Source organism: Hypanus sabinus, chromosome 25 (assembly GCF_030144855.1).
Source record: "Hypanus sabinus isolate sHypSab1 chromosome 25, sHypSab1.hap1, whole genome shotgun sequence".
Lineage (NCBI taxonomy): Eukaryota > Metazoa > Chordata > Chondrichthyes > Myliobatiformes > Dasyatidae > Hypanus > Hypanus sabinus.
Window position 1 is genome coordinate 29715567 of NC_082730.1, and position 27699 is coordinate 29743265.

General features: G+C 37.8%; 1 protein-coding gene across 3 annotated transcripts in view; it reads right to left on the reverse strand.

The window, feature by feature from the left end:
• Positions 1-27699, reverse strand: part of kif21b (kinesin family member 21B) — a 162996-nt gene that overhangs the window by 20509 nt on the left and 114788 nt on the right. For 2 of the 3 annotated variants that reach the window (XM_059950404.1, XM_059950408.1), the window contains exons 21-33: positions 26887-26988; positions 26227-26389; positions 25522-25582; positions 23638-23695; positions 19603-19784; positions 18733-18825; positions 16470-16598; positions 10869-10907; positions 8542-8678; positions 6340-6520; positions 4003-4167; positions 3085-3202; positions 198-368 (exon numbers count right to left, since the gene is read on the reverse strand). In XM_059950404.1, coding sequence (XP_059806387.1) covers positions 198-368; positions 3085-3202; positions 4003-4167; positions 6340-6520; positions 8542-8678; positions 10869-10907; positions 16470-16598; positions 18733-18825; positions 19603-19784; positions 23638-23695; positions 25522-25582; positions 26227-26389; positions 26887-26988 — 1599 coding nt within the window. The remainder of the gene's footprint in view (positions 1-197; positions 369-3084; positions 3203-4002; positions 4168-6339; positions 6521-8541; positions 8679-10868; positions 10908-16469; positions 16599-18732; positions 18826-19602; positions 19785-23637; positions 23696-25521; positions 25583-26226; positions 26390-26886; positions 26989-27699) is intronic. The other variant, XM_059950407.1, reaches the window with a different exon arrangement.

Sequence of the window (27699 nt, forward strand, 5' to 3'; positions counted from 1 at the left end):
CCGAATAGATGCAGGTACAACTAGTGACAAGAATCAAGATGAGCTAGTTCAACAACAAATGTGAACAAATGAAAATCAAGTCATGCAGGATGTTTTGCCTAGCTATGATAATTAACAAAAACATTTTTAAAATTATCTTTATAAAAAGGGAAAATTGATTATAAAACTATTCTGATGGCTTCTGTTCATTTGCGTACCTGTATTAGTTCTTGCCCTTCCAAGTCCCATTTTTTTATTCCATTATCTCTAGATCCACTAAATAGAATATTCCCTTGGATTCCCAGGGATTCGATTCCATCATAGTGCGGAGGCTCAAAATTGTGTGTGGGACCAACATTTCCCAGAGTATTTTCAGCGATTTCAAACTTCTATAGAGCAAATAAATAGTGGTTAATATGTGAAAATCTAAACATAGTCTAGGGTAATTTAAAAAAAAGCTTCATGCAAACGAAACTATGTAAGTATATCTGAGTAGATATTCTTCAGTTTCTGCCAGCAAGTCCTAAGGAGTGTGCAGAGAAAAACCAGAAATAGACAATAGACAATAGGTGCAGAAGTAGTCCATTCGGCCCTTCGAGCCTGCACCACCATTTTGAGATCATGGCTGATCAACTACTATCAATACCCGGTTCCTGCCTTGTCCCCATATCCCTTGATTCCCCTATCCATAAGATACCTATCTAGCTCCTTGAAAGCATCCAGAGAATTGGCCTCCACTACCTTCCGAGGCAGTGCATTCCAGACCCCCACAACTCTCTGGGAGAAGAAGTTTTTCCTTAACTCTGTCCTAAATGACCTACCCCTTATTCTCAAACCATGCCCTCTGGTACTGGACTCTCCCAGCATCTGGAACATATTTCCTGCCTCTATCTTGTCCAATCCCTTAATAATCTTATATGTTTCAATCAGATCCCCTCTCAATCTCCTTAATTCCAGCGTGTACAAGTCCAGTCTCTCTAACCTCTCTGCGTAAGATAGTCCAGACATCCCAGGAATTAACCTCGTGAATTTACACTGCACTTCCTCTACAGCCAGGATGTCCTTCCTTAACCCTGGAGACCAAAACTGTACACAATACTCCAGGTGTGGTCTCACCAGGGCTCTGTACAAATGCAAGAGGATTTCCTTGCTCTTGTACTCAATTCTCTTTGTAATAAAGGCCAACATTCCATTAGCCTTCTTCATTGCCTGCTGCACTTGCTCATTCACCTTCAGTGACTGATGAACAAGGACTCCTAGATCTCTTTGTATTTCTCCCTTACCTAACTCTACACCATTCAGATAATAATCTGCCTTCCTGTTCTTACTCCCAAAGTGGATAACCTTACACTTATTCACATTAAATGTCATCTGCCAAGTATCTGCCCACTCACCCAGCCTATCCAAGTCACCCTGAATTCTCCTAACATCCTCATCACATGTCACATTGCCACCTAGCTTAGTATCATCAGCAAATTTGCTGATGTTATTTTCAATACGTTCATCCAAATCTTTGACATAAATTGTAAACAGCTGTGGTCCCAATTCCGAGCCCTGTGGCACCCCACTAGTCCCTGTGGCACCCACTGCCATTCTGAGAAACACCCATTCACCACTACCCTTTGCTTTCTATCTGCCAACCAGTTTTCTATCAATGTCTTCCCCCCGATGCCCTGAGCTTTGATTTTACCCACCAATCTCCTGTGTGGGACCTTATCAAATGCCTTCTGAAAATTGAGGTACACTACATCCACTGGATCTCCCCCATCTAACTTCCTGGTTACATCCTCGAAAAACTCTTAGTCAAGCATGATTTACCCTTGGTAAATCCATGCTGGCTCGGCCCAATCCTATCACTGCTATCTAGATATGCCACTATTTCATCCTTAATAATGGACTCTAGCATCTTCCCCACCACCGATGTCAGGCTGACAGGTCGATAGTTCTGTTTTCTCCCTCCCTCCTTTCTTAAAAAGTGGGATAACATTTGTATCAAATGTACACAACAATTTGAAACAGAATCGCATGGGACAGTTAATATTCCTCACATGACACCCAGGTGTTTCATGTAATTGAACTGCCAAATTCCAGTCTTTCGGTCTATGAATTTCCGGGGCAATAATATCCACATTGAACATGGCTGGGAGATTGTGGCAGGAGGTGCACACCAGGTTCTCAGCTGGACAGCATCAAGAACAGTTTTGGAGGCATCTTGCGTCTTCTGTGTTTCTCCTGATTCCGGCATCAACAATCTCTTGTAGGAGATAAAGCATTCTTTCTCAGTCTGGCTCCGTCGGGATTCCAGCACACCAATGTAGTTTACTCAAGTCCCTCTTTATTTCAGGGACAGTTAGGGATAGGTAGCATTTTGTTCATTTTCAAACTTCAAAGTAAACTTATTATCACAGTATATATGTTCATATACTACCTTGAGATTCATTTTCTTGGAAGCATTTACAGGAAAAGAATACAATAAAAATTCATGAAATGTATACATAAAGAATGACAACCACTGTGCAAATACAAAAATACTGTGTACAAGAGTTGTAAAGAATCCTTAAAAGTGAGTCTGTAGTTTATAGAATCCACTCAGATTAGTGGTAATTGAATCCACACTGCCTGGAGTCTGCTGGTTGCTGGGTTACAACAGTTCCTGAACCTGGTGGTGTGGGACGCAAAGCTCTGGTAACTGCTTCCCAACGTAGTAGTGAGAAGAGGACATGACCTGGATGATGGGGATGGCTTTCTTGTGGTATTGCTCCATGTAAATGCACTCAATAGTGGGGAAGGCTTTGTCTGTGATAGACTGGGCTATATCCATCGCTTTCTGTGGCTTTTTCCATTCCTGGATATTGGTGTTTCCATAGCAGGCCATGATGCAACCAGATTGGATACTCTCCACTGTGCATCTATAAAAGTTTGTCAAAGGTTGTGCTGACATGCCAAATCTATGCAAACTTCTAAGAAAGTAGAGGTGCTGTCATGTCTTCTTTATGATACTGTGCTGTTGTGTTTTGAACTGGTCTAAATATCATGAAGGATTGCTTTAGGAATCATGCAGAAGTAGAGGAAAAGTAAGTTGAATTTTGTATAAAAGATTATTACCTTCACATAATGATCTTTGGAACCAGTGATGACCAAGTCGTGTTTTGTCGCCGTGCTCTCCACAGTGAGGCACATTACAGGACCAATGTGACCCATCAGTTTTCCAACAGGCTGAATTCTATAAGGGTCAAATAGACATAAATTAATACTTGCCTTAGAATGTACAGTGCATGAAAGAAAGTGGTTCCTTCTACCTAAAGAAAACACAGTTTTGAAAGAATCCCAGCTGATACCACATCAAGGCCAAAATAAAAATTTCTTTCTTAAAATCCATTGAGATTATGACTTTTTGACATTAACTTCTTAGATTATGCCTGTAAAGGGAAGGAAAGCACTTATTGAACATCCCAAGCAGTCCCTAAAAATCTACTGAACCAGCTTCTTTAGTAGTAACTTAGCATTTAATAAGGTTCTCCCATTCAGCATAAGTTGTGATAAATGGATCAGAAAGAACAATAATGTCCATGGTGAGGCTTGGAAAAGCAGCTGCACATACAGTATATGCATGTGATTGAACTTGTTGCCCGTGCCTTTCCAGGAGGTGAAAACTGAAGACTTTAGAAGTACTGCAAAGAAGCCTTTGCATATTGCTGCCACATTTGTAGTTTCTGTTTTGCTATCACTGCTTCCCCTATTTAGCAAGTTGGTTGAATGCTACTGCACTATTCATACGTCTTGGAGGTAGTGTTATAGCTTTGGAAAGTCAGGAGTGGAGTATGGCATAAAATTTAAAAGAACATAACCTATCTCATAATGAATACTCTATAACCCTAACTCTAATTAAAACTTATTCAATAACAAGGAACCAAATACATCAGCTGCTTAGTTTTTAAGATTTATCAAGCCAATTAAAAATGCTGAATGAAGGTTAAGCTTATTTCCATGAAAAGTAAAGAAGTATGCTCAAGTATGCCTTACTTTTTAAGGTCCCAAATCCGAACAGAGTTCCCAGTTGCAGCATAGAGGAGTGTGCCAGTGGGATTCAGGGCAATCTGATTTATCTGATGCTCGCCTTGCGCGATACTCACAGTGCGGCTGGCTGTACTGGCACAAGCATCACCTGAAATTACCTGACCAGAGGAACTGTTCACAGAAAAAAAAACACATTTGGTTACTCTTCTTCAGGCTGTTACATATTACTATGATGCATCTTGTTTATACAGCCTTATGGATATCAAGAAGTGACCTGTTTCCTGCAGAATGATCGCCAATATCACACGTGTCAAAGCTTCATGAGCTGCTGATAATTGATTCTATTAGTTTCAGGTCATGGAATTGAAGACTCAGTTTTTATAATGGCAAAAGGCAGGTACAGATGCAAGGTTAGCACAAGACTAGGGAAAGTGTGAGAAATAGGTTGGATCTGGCCTAATAAGCATTTTGATTGTTGTTTTTTGATGTGCTATTATAATTTGGGGATCTATTACGTTTTGTTTGTTTCTCCCCAAGGGACCCAGGAAGCTAACCAGCCAACACTGTGACCGCAAAAATCTAAAGGACTGTCATTTTTGTCAGAAAACTCAATAATAAATAGATATTCAAGTTATGTAAAAACATTCTGTGATGGAGAACATTTGGTAAGCCCAAGCCTTACACATGCCATTCACTCACACACAAACATTGCCTTGTTATTCTGCTGTTGTTGTACTGAGCATATGCACTTCATTGTCTTCCCTGATACATCCTCATAATGGGTCTTAAACTGAGCTAATGTGCTCCGGTTGGTTTTATGGTGCCTTTCCTCCCATACATGGCAGAATATTCCATTTCTTTAGTAATGGAGATGTGTAAATGTGTATACGTTACAAACACGAGAAAATCTGCAGATGCTGGAAATCCCAAGCAAAACACACACAAAATGCTGGAGGGACTCAGCAGGCCAGGCAACATCTATGGGGAAAAAGTTGACGTTTCGGGTCAAGACCCTTCAGTAGGACACCTGATGAAGGGCCTTTTCCATAGATGCTGCCCGACCTGCTGAGTTCCTCCAGCATTTTGTATGTGTATATGTTGTTTGTATATGTATTTAAGGTAGATACTTCTGTTTATTTTGTAGTAAGATGACAACTACATTCTGGAGTGCATCATATTCTAATTCATGTGTAGTTGTGCTAACCTTGTGGGTAATTAAAGATGGTATGTCCTTGTGCCTAATAAATTGGGCTTCTCACTTTCTGTAGGGGAGAGAGAGGGGTGCAGAAGTTTACACTGGACAAGAATATAAGTATGGAGTTATTTTGTGTTCTCTGGTAGATACCTTTTTGTAAATGTTGGCAGCTTTTTTTCTTGTTATTTTCACTAATTTTTGTAAATTCTACTTTTGATGTACCAATGAACACCCTTGCGCTAAAGTGCTAAGCAACCCCACATATCTAACACATTTTCTTGTGATCTTTCCACTTCAAACTGATAATGGGATTAAAATATGAACACTTTTCATTCATTTGCTACATGTCACACCTTGAGAGTAATACTTATTCTGAACATTTGTCTCATATTTCGGTTGGATTTCAATTAGAAACCAACAGCTTCTGATTTCCATTTGGAACCACTCTGAAATAAGACCATCTCATTGGGTCAGATTGCATGGACGACTAATTCTTTGTCAGCAGTTCTTTGGAGAAACACCAGCTAGTCAGAATTCATGAGTGGATTCTGTATTTCCGCAGCTGTACACTTGGATGAGTGCAAATGGGTGCCTGATGATGTGGAATTGCTACACTGAATGGTTTGTTTCCATGCTGTATCACTCTATGACTCTCACCAATACGTGAATATTCATTCACCTGCTGTCTTCAAACTCAGCACATTGTTACTTTAATAGATTTTTAAATGCACGCAATTGAGTGGTTCTGGGAGTCAACAGTAAAAACAATTAATACCCCTCCATTTATCATACCAGTAAGCGACTCCAAAAATGCAACAAAGTTAAATTGACATGTCTTAGCCTTCAGAATTTAACGTCAACTCTCTCTAAGCAACTTGTTTAAATAAATTGTATTTGCATATAAAAATAAGATCCTAACTTACCCACAATGAACATTAAACTAACTTGTATGGAGTTCCTGCTTTTTAAATTCCTCTCTTAAATGATAGTTTGACATACGTAATCTTCCCATGGAAAGATTATAATTCCTTGTCTCCTCTTTCTTATAACTTTACTGATGAGTCCAAAGTTTAGTTAGCATCAACTGAATACAAATGCAGCAAACGGATTTCTATTAGAGTAGACCAAAGAATGGAGGAAAGTCTTACGTTAGTGTCCTGATGCACTTGGGAGTGTCTCGGATATCCCACACTTTGATGTAAGATGTAGAGACAGTAAACACAAGGCTGGAGTAACTACAGTACTTGACGGAGACGACGTTGTTTGGGTGCCCTTTCAGGGTACTGATTTCCTGTCCAGTGGCCAAATTCCACACTTTGCATGTCCGATCTAATAACAGAGCATAAAACTCAGCAAGCCATACAAAAATCTGGAAATCTAGAAGCAATACATTTTATTAATTCAATAAGATCTAAAGCAAATATAAATTTAATTTAATCTCTGTCTTAAGTTGGAAATGAAACTCATTCCGCAAGGTAGAATGTAGTTCCATGAATTTAAAATGAGATAGGTATTTATGCATTGTTAAATAATGCTTATTTTATTGTGTATCTTGCAGATAACTTAGACACAGATATTTTGGAGAATATCTCTTCTGTTTTAATATAAGCAGGCAGCGCTATTGATCACTCAACAGGTCACTTATCACATCACAATTGGGAAGTTTTACAGAAAATATCTTCACCGATCGCAGCAATTATATTTAAAGTATTACATTTTTCCACTTTGCCATTATGTTTAATAGTACATGGAAAATTCTGCTCATAATTAATTTTTGTTCATAACTGTGCCTTTTTAATCAGCTAAGGAAACCCAGAATTTCAGTCATTCTCTAAACCTTCACATTTATTGCTTTGACAAACTGCTGGCATGACTTGATGTCTAACAGCATGGTAACAAACATACAAATCTTCACAATTCATCGCACACTGGTTTCTCAATTTCAGCCAAGCTGTCTACAATATGGCACAATGAACTGAAAACGAAAATTAATCTGCATGGCTCACAGCTGGTTATCAGAGTGATCTTGGCACAGCTCCTGATCCATCATACATGGCATGACAGAGTAGAAAGCAGTAAACAGAGACAACATTGATTTCATTTTATCTAACCACATGACTTGTCTAAGTGATAATGCAATTTCTCAACTGAATGTTGCTAAAACTGGATGCCATGTTGACAATTGAATGTGGAAGTGTCCAAATATTTACAAACTGAATCAACTTCCTAAGTATTTTCAATAACGTATCATAAAAATTAATTAACTGTGTTTCTTCCAATATCACTAATTTTACAAGAAACTTTCACACGTGGCCTGTGGTTTTTAATCAAGAGTCACAGCATTAATGAACTAATTTTAAAGTGAGATAATTCTTGGTGGGTGAACCAATCAAGGTGATTTTATTGCAAACATCAGAAAATCTGCAGAAGCTGGAAATCCAAAGCAACACACATAAAATGTTGAAGGAATTCAGCAGGTCAGGCAGTATCTATGGAATAGAGTAACTAGTTGATGTTTTGGGCTGGGACCCTTCATCAGGACTGGAAAGGAAGAGTAGAAGTCAGAGTAAGGAGATGATTTTATGCTAGTCTGATGTATCAATTGTGTTGCAGAAGAACAAATGTCCTTCAAATCTGGAAAATGGATGTAACTTGGTAAGTGAGTCAGACAAATATCAAAAATTTATGTTCAGTTAAATGGATTGAACGTGTACAAGATAACGTAGGAAATAAGTGTCTAATAATCAGGGAGAGAGAGTTACAAAGTGGTTTACTCACATTGGAACAAAAATTTTAATTGGTCAAAAGAAAAACTTAAAATATTTATTTATTATTAACAACATATATTGCTGCTTTCTGTGGGAGATGGAAGGAGAATTAGACATGGTTTTTTCTTCAAATTAGGATCAACCATATTAACTAGGGGTTCCCAACCAATACCATTAAGAAAGGGGTCCATGAAACCCAGATTGGGAACCCCCTGTATTAAACAAACATGATATATATATATATATATATATATAGAGCATTTCCTCCTGAATTCCAGCATCAGAATGAGGCGCTCTCATCAGGAGAAATTTCTTTCACCTGAACTTCAGAAGGGAAACTGACTTACGTTAATGAGGACCTCTCACTTTTATAATTCCGCTGTAACTTCTCGATCAATTTGTTGGATTTACTGTTGATCTGTCAATTGACTGAGATAACCCTGGTTCATCTTAAATTGATTCCTTCTACACAGCAGGCAATGAAGGTTATTATTCAATGTAAACTAATGGGTCTCATTAGAGATCTAAAAAGTAACTTTTAATATCAGTCTTAGTTTTCTCCTCCCTCCATCAAATGGGTACCTTTTGAGCCAGTGAATAGCAGATCATCAGTTGCATCCAGACACAGCACAGGTTTAGAGTGCCCTTCAGCAACTGAAATGCATTGGAGTGGGGCAGTCCTGGCACTCTTGGCACCACCAACTGGATTAATAACACCCCTGAAGAAAGAACAGATAATGGGTCAATAAACTCTTTTGAACTTGAGTGTTCTTCTCAAAGCAGTGAATAATTTATTTAGAATAGCTTATATTGTCTATTAAAAGCAACTCTTGTGTTACTTCCACCTTCTAATATGAATATTTATAACTTAATCAATTATCAGTATTCTACTAAAGAATGACTTACAACATTTAATGGAAATTGGTACAAAATACAGACCATTTATCATGAGTAAATGGTGATACATTTCCATGCACTAGATATGTAACAATTAAATAAGCATTTTGTATTAAAATATTGTAAAGGAAAATTTTGGATTTTCTAAAAAGCAAACACTTTTGCCAGATGATAAAAATCATGCAACACCAAACCACTTTCATGCAATATCATCAATTTCCACTAATAGAGCAGTTTGAGTACCAAACCAAAGTATTGTATCAATAATGGAGGTTCACTCAGGCACTGAGCAGCTTTCACATGATGTCAATGAATGTTGTTAATTTATGGACAAATAGATTATATTATATCCCCAAAAACCTTGAGATCTCCGCCAGAGAGTCAGTCAAGCTTACACAGTGCTGTGACACCAGGATACCATTCAGATTGTGGTTGGGAAGTAATCAGTTACATTTGTACCACACAGATTTCACACGTTGTTGATCTCCAACAAGAGAATGCTTGCTTTGGATTCAATATCATTAACGTCAACATTCTAGGAACTACTGCTGGCCAGAAATTCAATTAGACATCTAACAAAGGACAGATATTCTGCCATGAATGACACATGTCTTGATTGTTAAAAGGATCCAAATACATAATTCAGGAGTATGATAGAATATTGTCCACTTGTTTGGACAGAGACAGACTCAGCAATAGTATAATACTTCAATAAGATATATTTCAAATTAACCTGCTTTAGTTCCATCTACCCTCAAATATCAACTTCGAAGCTCCCTTGTTTTGTGTCTCGCTGCCTGCTACCTTAACAGCATTGTTCAGTTTATTCAACTACCCTTCTCAAAACCACAGACCTCAATTATCTGGAACAGGAGTTCACAACCTTTTTTATGCCATGGACCAATACCATTAAGTAATGGGTCTGTGAACCCCAGTTTGGGATACCAAGGAATACCACTTCCAGCATCCCAGACAAGTAAAAGATTATAAAAACTCTGACATGACACTTAGGTAAAAGTTTTTTTTACCAACTTTCATTGCTTGAGAATTAAAAATCCTGTGATAATAAATCATTGTGATGTTTGAAGGAATTTTTGTTGTAATTATTTAAGTGCACTATTAAACAATTATATACTGAATAGCTGAGGAAAACTGCTGATTTTGTGACTGGGAAGGGATGCTGCACCCAAGAGTCTTACCTTGGGCAGCCTAGGATACAAGCTCCTTTATCAGAAGAACTTCCTTTTAACTAGAAAATAATTATTTGTGCTTACAGTGAATATAAAATTGTTAATCATGGTGAACAAATCAACAACTCAGAATTTAAAAAATAGCTAATTTTAAATGACACTCATCATTTTGATGTGCAGCCTGTTGATTTTGCATGATTTGTTTATATGGAAGCTGCTTCCAGATATAATATTTGAATCAATACATAGAAATACGTAGATCTATACATTATTTGAACTACCACATTAGCTTTTAAATCCTTACCTCCATTTTGACCTTGAAATTTTGTCATTAACCTGATATGCAAATACCCACGGAACCAAAACTTTATTTCATTACCCGGTTATTCAAACCTTTTCCCCAGAACACGACAATCTACTGTTCTTACAGATTAATCCAGTGAGAAGTCACCAACACCAAGTGATCCGACATGAAATAGAACTACTGGTTTGCCTGGATGCATGTGTAAATCAAATGTGTAAAAGTACTGACTCAGAGACAAATGAAAACTGCATGCAAATAAACCCAATTAAAAAAAAAAGACAGAGAAATTAAACCACCTTTACGTTAAAGTGCTCCATTAAAAATTAGAAACTAGTCAACAACTAACCCACTAACATGAGGAACTGTGTTGGTTTTGGTGTGAGATGCAATGCCGGGCAAAGAGAACACAAACAGTACCAGACAATCACATGCAAACAGCAAAGCAATCAGCTGCATGGCGCAGTCAGACCAGAAGCAGAGGCTTGCACAATGCAAGAGGTGACAAAAGAAACTTGTACCTGGGAACCTCCGAGAGAGAGGAGTCACTGTCATCAGACCTACAAACAAAACAGCAGCAGGATTATGGGGAAGAAAGATGGAAGGGCTCTAGCATGTCGGACTGTTGGACAGAATCACTGATGAGAACACGCAAGAGCAAAAGGAGGTAGGCCAAGTTAAGCAGTACTGAGCACCACAAAAAGAGAGCAATTCATAAGAGAGGTAACATTCAGTTTAGTTTTTTGTTGATATGATCCTTCTCCTCAAATTTGACAATTACACGACCTCCTGGACAAGCCATATAATACCAAGAGATTTTATATCACTTCAACTTTATAGGTTTGGGTCATGTTTTTGATATTAATGACAGATGTTTGTAAGAGTATGTAACCCATTTAGTTGAAATAAATTAAGATATCCATTGATTTACTGTAGAAATAAAATTGAATTCCACAAGCTACATTAATTTACCATTGTTATTTTCATTTTGAACATGTTGAATAGGAAGATAGCTGAAATAGTGAGACGGTGTTGCCATCAATCAATGTGCAATGCACCTTCAAATGAGTCCACAGAGTTCATCTTCTCTTTGCAAGCACGACTGAATGCTTTACAAATGAGCAGTACATACAGTTGCTGTAACAACTAGTTGTTATGTTGATAAAGGTGCATTCAAACAAAAATACATTGAATAGCTGAATAATGAGAAATACTATGCACTTAAATTTTGCTTTATTAGACCATAAAACCATAGGACGTAGGAGCAGAATTAGGCCATTTGGTCCATTGAGTCTGCTGTATTTGTTCAAGGCTGATTTATTTTTCCTCTCAACCCCATGCTCCGGCCTTCTCCAGCTAACGTTTGGTACCCTTAATAATTACAATAACCTCTGCTCTGAATATACCCAACAACTTTCTCATGCAAAATTTGTTTTAAAAATATTCACACTGATATAGCAAATTTGATTCCACTCACTCAGCAACTTAATGTATTCAGCTGAAGAACACTGATTTGATTCTTGCTTATAACAAATTCTGAGGGAGCTTTATCTGTGAGCTGTCCAGTCTGCCTCTAAATTTTAATTGAAATGCATTTCCAATGCAGAACAAAGAAACTACTCCAGCATCAATGCTGAATGGACAGAAGCTCTTCTATACAGAGTGCATTCAATTAACATTTCACTTTGGGAGGGTGGTAGTAAAAAAAAAGAGGAAATAATATCAGTCCTCATTTAACTGGGATATTAAGCCTGCCAACAGACTGGTGTATGTCCATAGGGAAATGACATTAACTCAAAAAGTATTTACTAATACACACAAAATTCTGGAGCAATTCAGCCGGTCAGGCAGCATCTATGGGAAAATTATAAGCAGCCCACATTTCGGGCAGAGACTCATCCTAAGGACTGGAAAGGATGGGGGAAGACGCCAGAATTAAAAAGTATGGGGAGGGGAAAGAGGCAAGTTGGAAGGTGACAGATGAAAACACGTGGGTGGGAAAGGTCAAGGGCTAAAGAAGAAAGAGAGTGATCCACTGGAGAGAGGGAAGGAGGAGGGGACCCGGGGGAAATAATAGGCAGTTGAGAAGAAGTAAAAGCTCAGAGTGCAGAATGGATGGGGGTGGGGGTGGGGGTGGAATTTTGTCCTCTGGAAGAAGAGATAGATACTCATACCATCAGATTGGAGGATATCCAAATGGAACACGAGGTGTCGCTCTTCCACCTTGAGGGTGGCCTCATCTTGGCACAAGAGAAGGCCATTGACCAACACATCAGAATAGAATGGGAACCGGAATCAGAATTGAAATGTTTGGCCACTGAGAAGTTCTGCTTGTGGCAGATGGTGTTTAGGGGCTTGATGAAGCAGTCCCCCAATTTACAACGGGTCTCACCAATGTAGAGCAGGCCGCACTGGGAGAACTCTTCACAAAAGACAACCCCAAATCACCTAGATTTGCAAGGTGAAGTGTTGTTTCACCTGGAAGGACTGTTTGGGGCCCTGAATGGAGGTGAGGGAGGAAGTGTATGGGCGGTTGTAGCACTTCAGCCTCTTGCAGGAATAAGTGCCAGGAGGGAGATTAGTGGGAAGGGATGAATGGACAAGGGAATCAGAGAGGGTGGGGGGGGGTTGCTGAAGGTAAAGATATCTTTTGTGGTGGGATCCCTTTGGAGATGGTGAAAGTTGTGGAGGATAATCTGTTGGATGCAGAGGATGCTGGGGTGGTAAGTAATGGCGAGGGGAACTGTTAAGATGGTGGGAAGATGGGGTGAGCACAAATGTACAGGAGAAGGAGGAGATGCCGGTGAGGACAGCACTGTTCTTTAAAGGAGGAGGACATTTCTGGAATGGAAAGCTTCATGCTGGAAACAGATTTGGTAGAGGTGAAGAAACTGAGAAAAGATTATTTTTTGGTTAAATATTAATGCTTATTTATGTTGAAAGTTTTATGATGTTTTCATAAATAAATAATGTTTTGTTCACCAGAGGGAGAGTTCTGAGGAGTTCATGCTGTTCTCTTCTCTATCTGCATTTAAGTACAATGTACTAGCCATTTCAAACTCAAATGCAGTCCTGCAGTCAGCCTTTTTGTGTTGATAGTTTAAAAACTATAATCTGCTCTATACAAATGTCGCTGATATAGCAAAATCAGCTGGGAAATTATAGCATTTAATGCCATAACCTGATCATTATTATTCTAATAATTACCAAATAATCTATTTATTTATTGAGACATAGCATGGAATAAGCCCTTCTAGTTCTTTAAGCCATGCTGGCCAGCATCCCCTGATTTAACCCGAGCCTAATCATGGGACAATTTACTATGACCAATTAACCTACTGAAGCTATCTTGAACACATAGAAGCAAAGCGCCTTTGTAGTTTATACGCTGTAAAGCTAGATACTAATCTAGGCAACAAGGGTGAAATTACTGAGATTGAGTTAAAAGAGCAAAAGCTTGATTCTAGTCCTAAAACTTGTCTGCAATTTTTAATTTTAATGATGTAAAAACAGAGTTTCTCTGGATATTTTTATTTAGTTGTCTACCCTGTTCAGGAGGCACACAACACACTCTGCTATGGCAACTCTCATATAAAGGAGTTAACAATCATGGAAACAAAAATAGCAAATAGATGGAACAAGGAATATTCAAATAAAACGTTACTTGGCATACCTACTGACAGCATGGCGACTGAGACAAGTAAAGACAGAGCCAACATTGTGGGGGGAAAAAGAACACAGAGTAACAAAATTAATGTTATTGTTGTAGGCAAACATAGAGAACATCAAAAGAAACACGTGGAATGAATCTATTCCATTAACAGACTGGAAAGATAATGCAGAATTATTGGGTCTGGAAGACAAATGTACAGCAATGACCACTTTTCTTCAATTATGCTCCCGGAGAGGACCTACAGAAATAAGATGTTAGAAGTACAACCACTGACTATGGTCATTCGAATTTTATCTGGATGTCATTTCGATCAAATAATCTTTAGGACATTTTATATAATAAAAACAAATTGCAAACCAAGCTCGAGTATGAAAAGATCATTGATCTGATTTTGTTGTGGAACCACAGGAGCATTAATAAACAAAGGATTTTAAACTAAAGGGTAAAGAGTGTTTGTCAGAACACTGGACAATAGTATCAGATGCTAGAGGGAATATATTCGCAGGCTCACTACTTAAAACACCATCTGAAATGAATGGGTAAAATGTGATGCTGATAGAGAAAGTTGTATTTTTATTTTCTTTATCAAATTGAAGTTATACTCAAGTATAATTTAAGAACATAAAGGATACAGACAATGTGACTTTACTGCTTTGGGTACAAAAAAAGGACTGGCACCAGAAAATACTGGAAACACTCTATAGGTCAGACAGCATTCACTCAGGTAACACACACAAAATGCTGGAGAAACTCAGCAGCCCAGGCAGCATCAGAGAGTCCCGATGAATGATCTTGGTCCCAAATGTTGACTGTTTACTCTTTTCCATGGATGCTATTTGACCTGCTCAGTTCCTCCAACATTTTGTGTGTGTGTTGCTTGGATTTCCAGCATCTACAGATTTTTTCATTACTTGCTCAGGTAAATTCTTTAAGGAACTCCGTAAATAGTTGCATAAAGCTTCAAAAAACCTTACATGTTGGCTAATTTCTTATTTCTGGATAAAATTTTCCACAGGAGATCTTTTAAATTCTTCCTTTATAATTTAGCATGTGAAAAATTCTGACAGGAGACAAAAGGTGCTTGATTCTTGTTCCAGAAGGATTGGAAAATATGCATGACAATCATACTTTTCTCATATTTTTACTGATAAACACTAAAGTAATTGGAGGGTTTTAAACTAAAATCAAGATGTTTTATACATATATGTATATATAAAAGAACAGAATTGTTTTGCTCTTAAGAAAAGCAGTGATTACTGTACATGTTACTCTAAAATGGCATTTGAATTTTGAATTGCCATCCCTTTGCTGATATATTATGGTTGGGAGAAACTGCTGATCAGTTAAGCACTCTTTTTTCTGCTCATCGATGCAGATAACACAAAGACCAAAACACTTTTTAAATCACATGTATATTACTGATTAGATAATTTGTCACCAAAGCTGTTGGTGCAATCAATCTTCTAACTCTGTAGCAAATTTTCATTTTATGTATTAGCACATAGAGAGCAAGTTATATTTCTGTGAGCATACCTGCCAGAAGCATGGGGACAACCAGAGGTATCATTAGCATTCCTTCAGGTTCAACTGTCCTTGAGGAACAGATCATAAAATTTCATTATCTTTTCTTGCTCACAGTTTAATCCAGGACTAGTGAATCATTGGGGCTCATGGCTAGGGATTCACTCTAGGTTTATTCTTAAATTTGCTATTGGATCATTGAATAATTTAGAATGAAGAATCACTGGAAAATCTTAAAACAAAAACAGATGTTGACACTGCTACTAAAGACAAAGGATTATTTCATATTCTGGCACATTTAAACATTATCCCAGATCAAGATTCTGACCTGAAACTGTGGCTTGGTATTTCTCTCCAAAGATGCTGCCTGACTTCATTTAAAAAAAAATTAATCAAGAATAATTATCTCCCCCTTTACTCCTTTAAGAGTGTCACTATTTAAAGTGGAATTAAATTCTGGATTACCTTCCTGAAAAAAAAAGCATCTCATCACATACCTGAAATAAGTTATTGCTATTTTCTCTCCAAAATCATATTAAACTATTTTCTAAAAACCTGTGTAAGGAAATTTTCTGAAATGATTAACTCTACCTTTACAATATAAATGTATTAAGTCAGTGTAGGACAATATTATTGTAATATTACTGGAGCATCAGCTTAGAGATATTTATATTATAAATAGCATTATTTATTTCTGGAAGTAACATTCCTATACTTGTTAACATTTCAACAGTAAAACTTAATAATTTACTGTCATATTGTGACAGTGAAACCCGAATCATTTTCCTTTTATGAAGAATCAATCCATGAAAATGGAAAAGGGCAGGGTAAATTTCTGGATTAGCTTGTTAATTTTCACAATAAATACCATTTTTAATAATTTGTTATCAAAGTAAGGGCAGTATAAATACCTTCTACATGCACTTACTTGTCATGTGCAGGATATGTTTGAAGCTGAGTATTGCTGAGTCGGGAGAACACATTCCTATCATTACGAGTGCGAGTAGGTGGGGAGGAAGGGGGAGTTACAGTAATATCAGAAGACCTCCAATCAGACCTGCAAGGATCAATGGATATTTCCAGAATTATTTAGTATAAAATCACTGATATATATTAAATATTATTTCTTTTCTCAACATGAGTTATGAACAGTAAATTATAAAATTTGCAAGGGAATACAAAGCCTTTAGCAGAAAAGTATAAACCAGCTGCTCTTTTGAGAAATGTATTAATTAATCACTATAACTACCAGTAACAAAATTGCAAAGATTTTCAAGTTCTTAAATGACATTTTGTAAAATGGAAACCATTCATAGTGACCTGAAATACAAGATTCAAATTGATCCAAACTGGCTAAATTATGTATTATGTTCCCATGGCTTTCACTTGAAACTTTTTAAAGGTACATCACACAACGGCTCAGATAATTACTGAAAAATATCTAATACACTAGCTTCAAATTTTATTCAACACCACCCCTGGCATGCATTTTTACAATGCATTTACACAACAAATGAAGCGTATTCTGCATTCATCATGACTGCAATGAAAATGTAGCCCAAATCTGATTAGTATACCTTACCTGACATAAAAGAACAATGAAAATCCCCGTATATATAGCTATTATAGCCAATCATAGCTTGTTAAATGACTTAATAAAAAAAATGAGCATGAATGATCAATTCCATAAATTCTGTAGGTTTACATAGCATCTTCTGCTGCAGTTATTGGACAAACAAAATCTGCAATGCAACTGCACCATTACACTTCAATAATCATTTGTAATAAGCATATACATTTAATTATTACACACATGGGCAATAAAATAAGAACATTTCTGCAGCATATGAAATAGTGAGTATCTGTCATCAAGATTTAGTGAAGTAAAACAAAGGGCCAGTATTTTTATTAGTGACATGAGGTCTCAGGGTGTAATGAATATGATTAAAGTGTTTTTGACACTATAATATATGTGAAACAAGGCAATTGGTGTGAAACAGCCTGCAATTTCCATGGCTGATTCAGCCCTTGGGAGGCATAATGTGATCCAATTCTCCAACCATCTGGCTACTAATATTTCAAGATGCTGTTTAAAGCCAGAAAAAAAATCATAACAATCCCTTTCACAACATATGTAGGTTAAAATAGGGCATGTAACAGCTAATGTGAGATCTCAAAACAACTGTAAAATTTTGTGTGGTAGCTATTTAAAATTATAAGCTAATTTCTGATAAATATTCATGTCAAAGTGCATTAATAGCTTTCTGTTTATCCTTTGCACCCTAACATGCTAATTGCAAGATTCAAGATTGCTTCATGTCATTTCCAGTATATAAGTGTAAAGGAGAATGACACACAATCCAGTGAAAGTCACCATGATGTGTCCTGCACTCCACTTGCTCAGATAATGAGCATCAGCAAGGTCCTATGACGATGTGGAAATTGTAGATTCCATGATGTTAATCTCCTTCCACAAATGGGCTGGGTTATTTGAACTACTCCTGTTCTCAGCTTCCAGGTCCTCCATCTCAACCAGCCTCAGGATTTCTCTTGGTCGTTCCTGGAAATGACTGTCTACCCCATCCAATTCCAGTTCCCGAGCTGCAGTAGAACCCATGACCCATACAAACCGTGAGACACAAGAGACTGCAGATGCGAGAATCTGGAGCGACATACAAAATACTGAATGAACTCAATGGGTCAGGCAGCATCTATGGAGGAATATAGGCAGTGGACGTTTTGGATGTGTTGCAGCCATACAAATCACTCATCAGATGAGCAATGAATGGCAATGAATCAAAGGATGCATATTGAATAACAAGTAATTATTAACAATGCAAAATACTCCAGATATGACTTAATGGCATATTTTAAAATGTATAAAATCTGTTCATTTGCTTTAAGCCATATTCTCCCATAAACCAACATGCCCTTGAGTTTTGGAAATAACTAAAATTAATATAGTAATAGATTTCTACAATTTTGTTGGTTTCTCTGCAATGCAGACACGATCTTTTGAAGTTCCTCCTGCAGCTATATGGCACATTTAGTATCAGTAATTTAAAGTGGATCTCTTCTACTTAAGCTTGTATAAGCATCACAAAATTATATAGATGAGAATAATTCTTTATCCTTTATCTCACACAAAGTAATCCATGATTTATCAAAATTTGAACTTTGTTAATATTAACCTGGATTTGTCAGCTGAGATCTGTACTTTCTCATAGGATTTTCTCCTCGAGAGTGGTGATGTATCGGGCAGCTTCTTAGCAGATTGCCTGGGGCTGTGGAGAGAAGAGAGATTATTAGATAGTTATCAATGGATATTTATGACACCACTTTACACATGAAAAACTAGTGGCAAATGCAATACATGAAAAGTGAATCCACGAAGTACGAATAAAGGATCGGTGATAATTAGAACAGGAACAACTACCTTTCAGTCTCAATAATACATAGTTTTGTAAAGGCATCTTCTACTACAGAGAGCATGTTATGGTTCAGACCCAACCGGGCATTTGCAGGGACTCATCAGAATGTCTTGTTAAGCATTCTCTTTATAAATGGATGCAACATATAAGGGCACACTCCATAAAAGTAATGCAGGGCTTGTCCAAGCTATTAAGTTTAATTACTTTTGAAGGTGAACTTTACACAAATATTATACACATAACCTGTTTTACTCTACATTACGATGAAGTAAAATTAAAAAACATAATCCGTCTACTTGTGCTAAATACTTCATTGAAGGCTGACGACCCTAAATAAATGGAGCTGGACTATATAACAATGGCTGGCATAAAGTCAAGTGGCCAGTTGCACGATGCAATCTTAGTTCCTTTGTGCTTCACTGCTAGTTCAAAATAGTCAGTGGTTTCGTCCTTTAAGAAGTCTACACAGGACCATTCTGGTAGAATTCTGTGGCATTCTGAAATATATACACACAAACAGCACCCTGAAACTCCCCCAGATTCTACCCAGTAAAAGCCTGTATCTTTGAAATATTTCCAATGATGGAACACAACTTTCTATTGCAAGGCAAGCTTAGTATGTTAACTCACAATGTGTTCCCAGATCTGGGTTGAAAAGCAATGGATTCTTTATCCTTTGGGTTCCGGATATGGATGTCAATGGTCTTGGTGCCATTTTCTTTTATGTCAGCAGCTCTGAACAGTCCTGGAGTGGACAGGTCCAGAGCAGAACCATAACCTTCTCGATAATGTAGCTCCATTTTTTGTTCAGTCTGTAAGTCAATGATCAAAGGTGTAAAGTCACTTCAAGAATTAAAATACAATGAGGAAAATATCTGTCTATATTTGTCTGAACTAAACATGTGAGCACTAATTATAACCACCTTAATATATATGGGTCCAGTGCCATCAATACAATATATATTTTTACATGACTAGTGGCTGATAAATACACGTTAACAGTACCAAAGAATAAAAGGTTAATTCCTCTCAAATATGTCTTATGAATAAAATTAATGGCAGCAATAACACAATAGTATCATTGTAAAGACCTGGCTAACATCATCTACTCAAGATAAAATTAGCACAGGAATTTAGAAACACTTTGCACTTGTCTTCCTTTTCTGGACATCTTTTAAACAAGATTTAAAATTAAAAAGTGTGATTATTAATCTATTTATAATCAGATAATGGTAGTTATATATTTTGTTTTTGAATAAAACAGTTGCCAGGACAAGGCATGACACACATGTATTCTTTATTAAACAAAATAAAAAATAGAATTCTCCAGCTATTACCAAAAGCTGAAAGCAAAAAGAACCTTTCTTGGTATAGAATAAAGTATGACAAATGACTCAAAAGATGATGTTTGGATGGAGTGCCTCAAGATAGTAATGTTAGTGCAGTGTCCAAAGCCAAACACAATACTTACAATATATTGCAAAGATACACAGTTATCTTGTTAACCTCTACCTTGCTCATCCATTACAAATACCAGCAGTCCTGGAGTCCAAGTGTTCACAAGCCTGGAGCTCTAGCACTCACAGGCCCGTACAGATGTCTCACTGGGTAAGGAAGTTCACCCTTAAAATCAAGTTACAACCAAGCTAAGGGGAGATAGCGCTTTTCATCATGTCTAACAGAAGGTGGTGAGAGACTGCTGGATTCTGCGAACCCATGGAGGAGAGTGCTCAACAGGCCACTCTCACCATGCTGGTCAGGAGGCCCCACGTCTCAGAGGTTAGTAAGCACGCCACTCATCCCACTTTGTCCAATACCAACCCTCACAGGCAGGTATTACATTTACCCTTGTTGACTCATTTCACACTAACCCACTAATACAGGAGTGCCAGTGAGAGCTAAGGCCTCAACCAGGTTCTTGGCACATCAGCAAATGGGAGCGGGGAAGTGGTTCACCTCAGGTTACTGGCACAGCAGTACAATCAATACGGAAGTCTATATTTAACTATTAGTGCTCCTGATTTTGACTGCAGAGTGCTATGTGAGATGCCAGCATAGAAACATAGAAAATAGGTGCAGGAGAAGGCCATTCAGCCCTTCGAGCCTGCACCACCATTCAGTATGATCATGGCCGATCATCCAACTCAGAACCCTGTACCTGCTTTCTCTCCATACCCCCTGATCCCTTTTGCCACAAGGGCCATATCTAACTTCCTCTTAAATATAGCCAATGAACCAGCCTCAACTGTTTCCTGTGGCAGAGAATTCCACAGATTCACCACTCTCTGTGTGAAAAAGTTTTTCCTCATCTCAGTCCTAAAAGGCTTCCCCTTTATCCTTAAACTGTGACCCCTCGTTCTGGACTTCCCCAACATCGGAAACAATCTTCCTGCATCTAGCCTGTCCAATCCCTTTATAATTTTATACATTTCAATAAGATCCCCCCTCACTCCCATAGTCGATCCAGTCTTTCTTCATATGAAAGTCCAGACATCCCAGGAATCAATCTGGTGAACCTTCTTTGTACTCCCTCTATGGCAAGAATGTCTTTCCTCAGATTAGGCGACCAAAACTGCACACAATACTCTAGGTGCGGTCTCATCAAGGCCTTGTACCACTGCAGTAGAACCTCCTGCTCCTGCACTCAAATCTTTTTGCTATGAATACCAACATACCATTTGCCCTTTTCACTGCCTGCTGTACCTGCATGCCTACCTTCAATGACTGGTGTACAATGACACCCAGGTCTCGTTGCACCTCCCCTTTTCCTAATCGGCCACCATTCAGATAATAATCTGTTTTCCTGTTCTTGCAACCAAAGTGGATAACCTCATATTTATCCACATTAAATTGCATCTGCCATGAACTTGCCCACTCACCTAACCTATCCAAGTCACCCGGCATCCTCTTAGCATCCTCCTCACAGCTAACACCACCGCCCAGCTTCGTATCATCTGCAAACTTGGAAATGCTGCATTTAATTCCCTCGTCTAAATCATTATTATATATTGTAAACAACTGGGGTCCCAGCACTGAGCCTTGCGGTACCCCACTAGTCACTGCCTGCCATTCTGAAAAGGTCCCGTTTACTCCCACTCTTTTGCTTCCTGTCTGCCAACCAATTCTCTATCCACATCAATACCATACCCCCAATAACGTGTGCTTCAAGTTTGCACACTAATCTCCTGTGTAGGACCTTGTCAAAAGCCTTTTGAAAATCTAAATATACCACATCCACTGGCTCTCCCCTATCCACTCTACTGGTTACATCTTCAAAAAATTCTATAAGATTCGTCAGACATGACTTTCCTTTCACAAATCCATGCTGACTTTGTCCGATGATTTCACCTCTTTCCAAATGTGCTGTTATCACATCTTTGATAACCAACTCTTAACATTTTCCCCACCACCGATGTCAGACTAACCGGTCTATAATTCCATGGTTTTTCTCTCACTCCTTTTTTAAAAAGTGGGGTTACATTAGCCACCCTCGAATCCTCAGGAACTAATCCAGAATCTAAGGAGTTTTGAAAAATTATCACTAATGCATCCACTATTTCTTGGGCTACTTCCTTAAGCACTCTGGGATGCAGACCATCTGGCCCTGGGGATTTATCTGCCATTAATCCCTTCAATTTACCTAATACCACTTCCCTACTAACATGTATTTCCCTCAGTTCCTCTATCTCACTAGACCCTCGGTCCCCTACTATTTCCAGAAGATTATTTATGTCCTCCTTAGTGAAGATAGAACCAAAGTAGTTATTCAATTGGTCTTCCATGTCCTTGTTCCCTATGATCAATTCACCTGTTTCTGACTGTAAGGGACCTACATTTGTCTTGACCAATCTTTTTCTTTTCACATATCTATAAAAGCTTTTACAGTCAGTTTTTATGTTCCCTGCCAGCTTTCTCTCATAATCTTTTTTCCCTTTCCTAATTAAGCCCTTTGTCCTCCTCTGCTGGTCTCTGAATTTCTCCCAGTCCTCAGTTGTGCCGCTTTTTCTGGCGAATTTATATGTTTCTTCTTTGGACTTGATACTATCCCTAAATTCCCTTGTCAGCCATGGGTGCACTACCTTCCCTGGTTTATTCTTTTGCCAAACTGGGATGAACAATTGTTATAGTTCATCCATGCGATCTTTAAATGCTTGCCATTGCATATCCACCATCAACCCTTTAATTATCATTTGCCAGTCTTATCTTAGCTAATTAAGATCTCATACCTTCAAAGTTGCCCTTCTTTAAGTTCAGAAACTTTGTTTCTGAATTAACTATGTCACTCTCCATCTTAATGAAGAATTCCACCATATTATGGTCACTCTTACCCACGGGGTTTCACACAACAAGATTGCTAACTAACCCTTCCTCATTGCTCAGTACACAATCTAGAATGGCCTGTTCTCTAGTTGGTTCCTCGACATGTTGGTTCAGAAAACCATCCCGCATACATTCCAAGAAATCCTCTTCCTCAGCAGCCTTACCAATTTGGTTCCCCCAATCTATATGTAGATTAAAGTCACCCATTATAACTACTGTTCCTTTATTGCACGCATTTCTAATTTCCTGTTTAATGCCATCCCCAACCTCACTACTACTGTTATAATTCCTTCTTGGAATACTCAATATACAGGTATTGCACATCTCTAATATAAATGGCTTTACCTTTATCCTGAAATCTCCTTGGCTCAGGGAATGCTTTGAGTAAGAACTAGATGTTAAACTGGAAAGAGAATGTATAAATGTTATTGTAATTAGCTTCTAAATTACAGACTCAAATTACTTTGAGAAAGAAAGATTAATCTTATACTACAAATCTCAATCACTATTTTAACGTTAAAAAATACTTCAAGACAGTTACTCTAAAAATTACAACATTAAAAAATAGGTTTCAAAAAGTTGATCTACATGAGGTATAAAAAAGCTTCCTACTGACAAATCATTGCTTGATTGGTTTTAATTTCACCCAAGGCCCTGTTAAAGAATGGAATTTCATCATTTTAATCCTTCGTGCAGTGTTAGGTGTGAGATTTTTTGGTTCAAAAGATAGAAGCAGGTTGATTTTAGAGACAAAACAAAATCAGGATAAGACAACAGGCAAGCAATGTATAGTTGAGAGGTCAACACAATTTCTGTAGTGAATCAAGACCAGTTTCTGACAAGGAACATCGTCAAGAGACAATATGAAGAATCAATGGGCAAACTTCAGGAGGTTGCTCTGGTTGCCATCTTACATGTCTCCTTAGCCCACTAATCACCTCAGAATCTTTTCTTGCCTCTCCCCTTTCCCCCACTCTATGCTGACAATCTTGTATCTCCTCTCTCAGTCCTGATACATGGCTTTGACCTGAAGCGTCAACAATGCCTTTCATCTCCCTGATGCTGCTCGACCCACTGAGTTCCTCTAGAAGATTTTTGGTCCAGACTTCAGTCTATTTTGTCTCCATTGTTAGCACTGAGGATATTGACAATGATGACCTGCGGACATCTCAACTTCAGATCTCCCTAGCTCGGCATTCTGAGATGTTGAGAAACATCAGGATGTAAAATTTGTTCCATACCTTGTCACATCTCAAAAAGGGCTGCAGGGGATCAGGATGGAGTTGAAACGATGAAGGAAGTGCACAGAATAAGAGAAACTCCAGTAAATGTTACATATAATTGCTAGCTGAGAGGAAATGCTGAAAAAGCCATGTGAAGATTAGCTGGAACATTGAACAGAGCAGTTTAGAGAGGGAGTAGGCAAAGGCCAACGGATACAAAAATAAAGTTTGGTTGCATAACGATATAGTATGATAATCAATAATTAAGGGAATAAGTACATCATTTCAAAACAAGTTTAGGTTTCATAACTTACTGTTTCCCTACAGCCAGGGTAAAGTATTGAAAGTATATTGAAGAAGCAGAGGATGGGAAAATTCACTTGTTGCAATTTTACTTTGGGTCTAACAAAAATAACTAAGAGTAAGAAAGAGATACTGTTTGGAGAACCAACAGCACCGAAGGAAATAGTGTATAAAAGAACATACAAGATTTATAAACTTGGATATCTCCTGTCTGTGGGAAGATGAATCTCAGGGTTGTATACTGCATACATACTTCAATAACATACTGTATGTACTTCAAATCTTTGAATCTTAATATACATGCAAAATTTCTGTGAAAGGTGCCAATATTGGGCACTATGCTGTTGAAAGGATTTTTGTCTGAGATTAGTTTCCCAGAGAAAAAATAGGACAATTGTTAGGGTTATATTATTTGTTTATTTTAAATATGAATAGATAAAACTAAAGCATTGTCATCGAGGACAAAGGCAAGTACTCAGCTCAATTCTAACCAGTAACCTTCTAGATGTGTAGCAGAGCTAATTGTTACCATTATCAATTCATTTGGGAGAGTTAATATACATTTCAATTTTGAACAATTTCAACACAGCCAGTGATATAATGTTAATGGATTACCTATGTGATCACACTGATCCCTCAATACTTTATATTCTGCACTAATAAAGAATGCAGAATAAGCTGAAGACATTTTTCAGCTCCTTACCTGCTTTCTAGTCCTATGCTGCATTCTGATGTTTCATCATCACTACTGAGCTCTCCATTTTCTGAAAAATGTAAATGTCAAGAAAGCAAATTATTTAACTTGTCTAACATCAGTGCTCACATATTTGACACATGTGAAAACAATTTTGTTCATAGGTCTGCAATTCTTTTTGGCTGATGTTTCACGCACATGCATAATGACTTGTAGAGTTGCTGAGGCACTTGATTACCTAGACATTTGATTATTAGCTTAAGAATTTTTTGAGTTAATTGTGATGAAAAGATGATTTATTGTTAATTTTTTGTGGAACAGTTACCACACAAACATTGCATTTTAATAATTACATTTAAAATTATCCTGTAATTCTTGGGGAATATCCAATGCATAAGCCAATTCTATAACTACTTAGTGCAGAAAATTACCGTTTTCTCTGATATGCCCATTTTAAATTGGAAACAGACATTTCTAAAATTTAATGAGCAAAATTCATTGTTCAATGTATTGTTGCTGTAACATTTGAAATATCTTTTCTAATTCTAACAGTCACTATGATAAATTAAATTTAGTTGTTGTGAAAACATGGAATAATTGATGCTGATCTACAAATCTTACAATTTTTAGACTTCTAATAAATATTTCATTATAAACTATACAATCCTTAGGATATTAAGGAAAAAAGGTAAAGAAGAACAGAGAGCAGACTACCTTGTGAAACACTTTGAAGCAATGTCTGTAGTTCAGGAATAGATTCAGCTTTTTCCCTCAACATGTTAATCAGCTGAGATGGAACAGAATCAGTCACATCTGCTTGTTTTAATCGACCTTCCAGCAATTTAATCTGAGCCTCCTTCTGAGCCACTTGCATCCCCTGGGGATGAAAATAATTGAGTAGCTCAAATTCACAGTCAGATAGCCAACATCGATAACAAGTTGGATGTCAATTAACCCTTTATATATTAGTATGGTACTTCACTAATAATATAGATCAAACCCTCTTTGATCTTTAGCCAGCATGCACATACAGTCAGTGTGTTCCTGAGCAAGGAGATTGTGGGCTCAACATGCTTGCACCTTTCATAAGCTTGTAACTAGTGCAAAAGCATTTCCACTTTTCCATCACATTGCTGTTTGAGAACTAAAGGATTCAATGCTGCTTGAAGTACTTTACCACAAACATAATATTCCCAGAGCACAGTCTAAAGAAACAGCTATCCAGATACAGTACATCAGAAGATGCTGACTAATGCCATGTGTCACTTTTAGAGGAGATATTAAAGCTGTTTACAATGCAAATATTTATGTTTTCTGATGACCTTCCAGTCAACTGACCACTATCCACCACAAGGGCACAGAGAACGGACGTACCTTGTCAATTGACATTTTAAGAAAGTGATCCAGCAGGTGGCGTGCTTCAGCCAAGGAACACGAACTTATTACAACAGATGTGTCAGTTGAATTAATTTCATCCTGTAAAACACAGCAAGAAAATTATGAAAGTGTCTCATTTGGTAGGTGTGTGGCATGTCGTATGACATGGGCGATCATGGTTTTTCCATAACCATGACTGTTTTTGGAAAATTGTTCTTCGGAAGGGGTTTGCCTTCTTCTGGGCAGTATTCATGCAAGATGAGTGACCCCAGCCGTTATCAATACCCTTCAGAGATTGTCTACCTGATGTCAACAGTCGCATAATCAGTACTGTGATATGCACCACCTGGTCCCAAGGTTTCATATGACCCCTACTGAGGGGCTAAGCAGGTGCTACACCTTGTCCAAGGGTGACATGCAGGCAAGCGGAGGTAAGGAGAGCCTTACACCTCCTTTGGTAGAGATGTACCTCCACCCTGTCACCCTAAAAGGGACAGAAACTGGTGAAAGTACCTCAGAACACCAAAACTACCTGATTATACATTAGTTCATGTTTTTCATCCTTCTCCCCCAGTTTTCAAACTGTCTTCTCCTTTTTAGGGGAACTTCTGTGTCAGACCTTGCAACCCCAAAAAGACTTGTCTTTAGACCTTTACAATTTGATTTCAGTAATTTTGTCAAACTCACTAACCCACAAAAGGTTGTTTTTACTATTGGATGTACAACTGGCCACAGAGACACTGTTAAATAATAAATGAGACCAAAGTCACAATTCCAGAAAAGATCGAAAACATTTTTGACTTGCCTGTC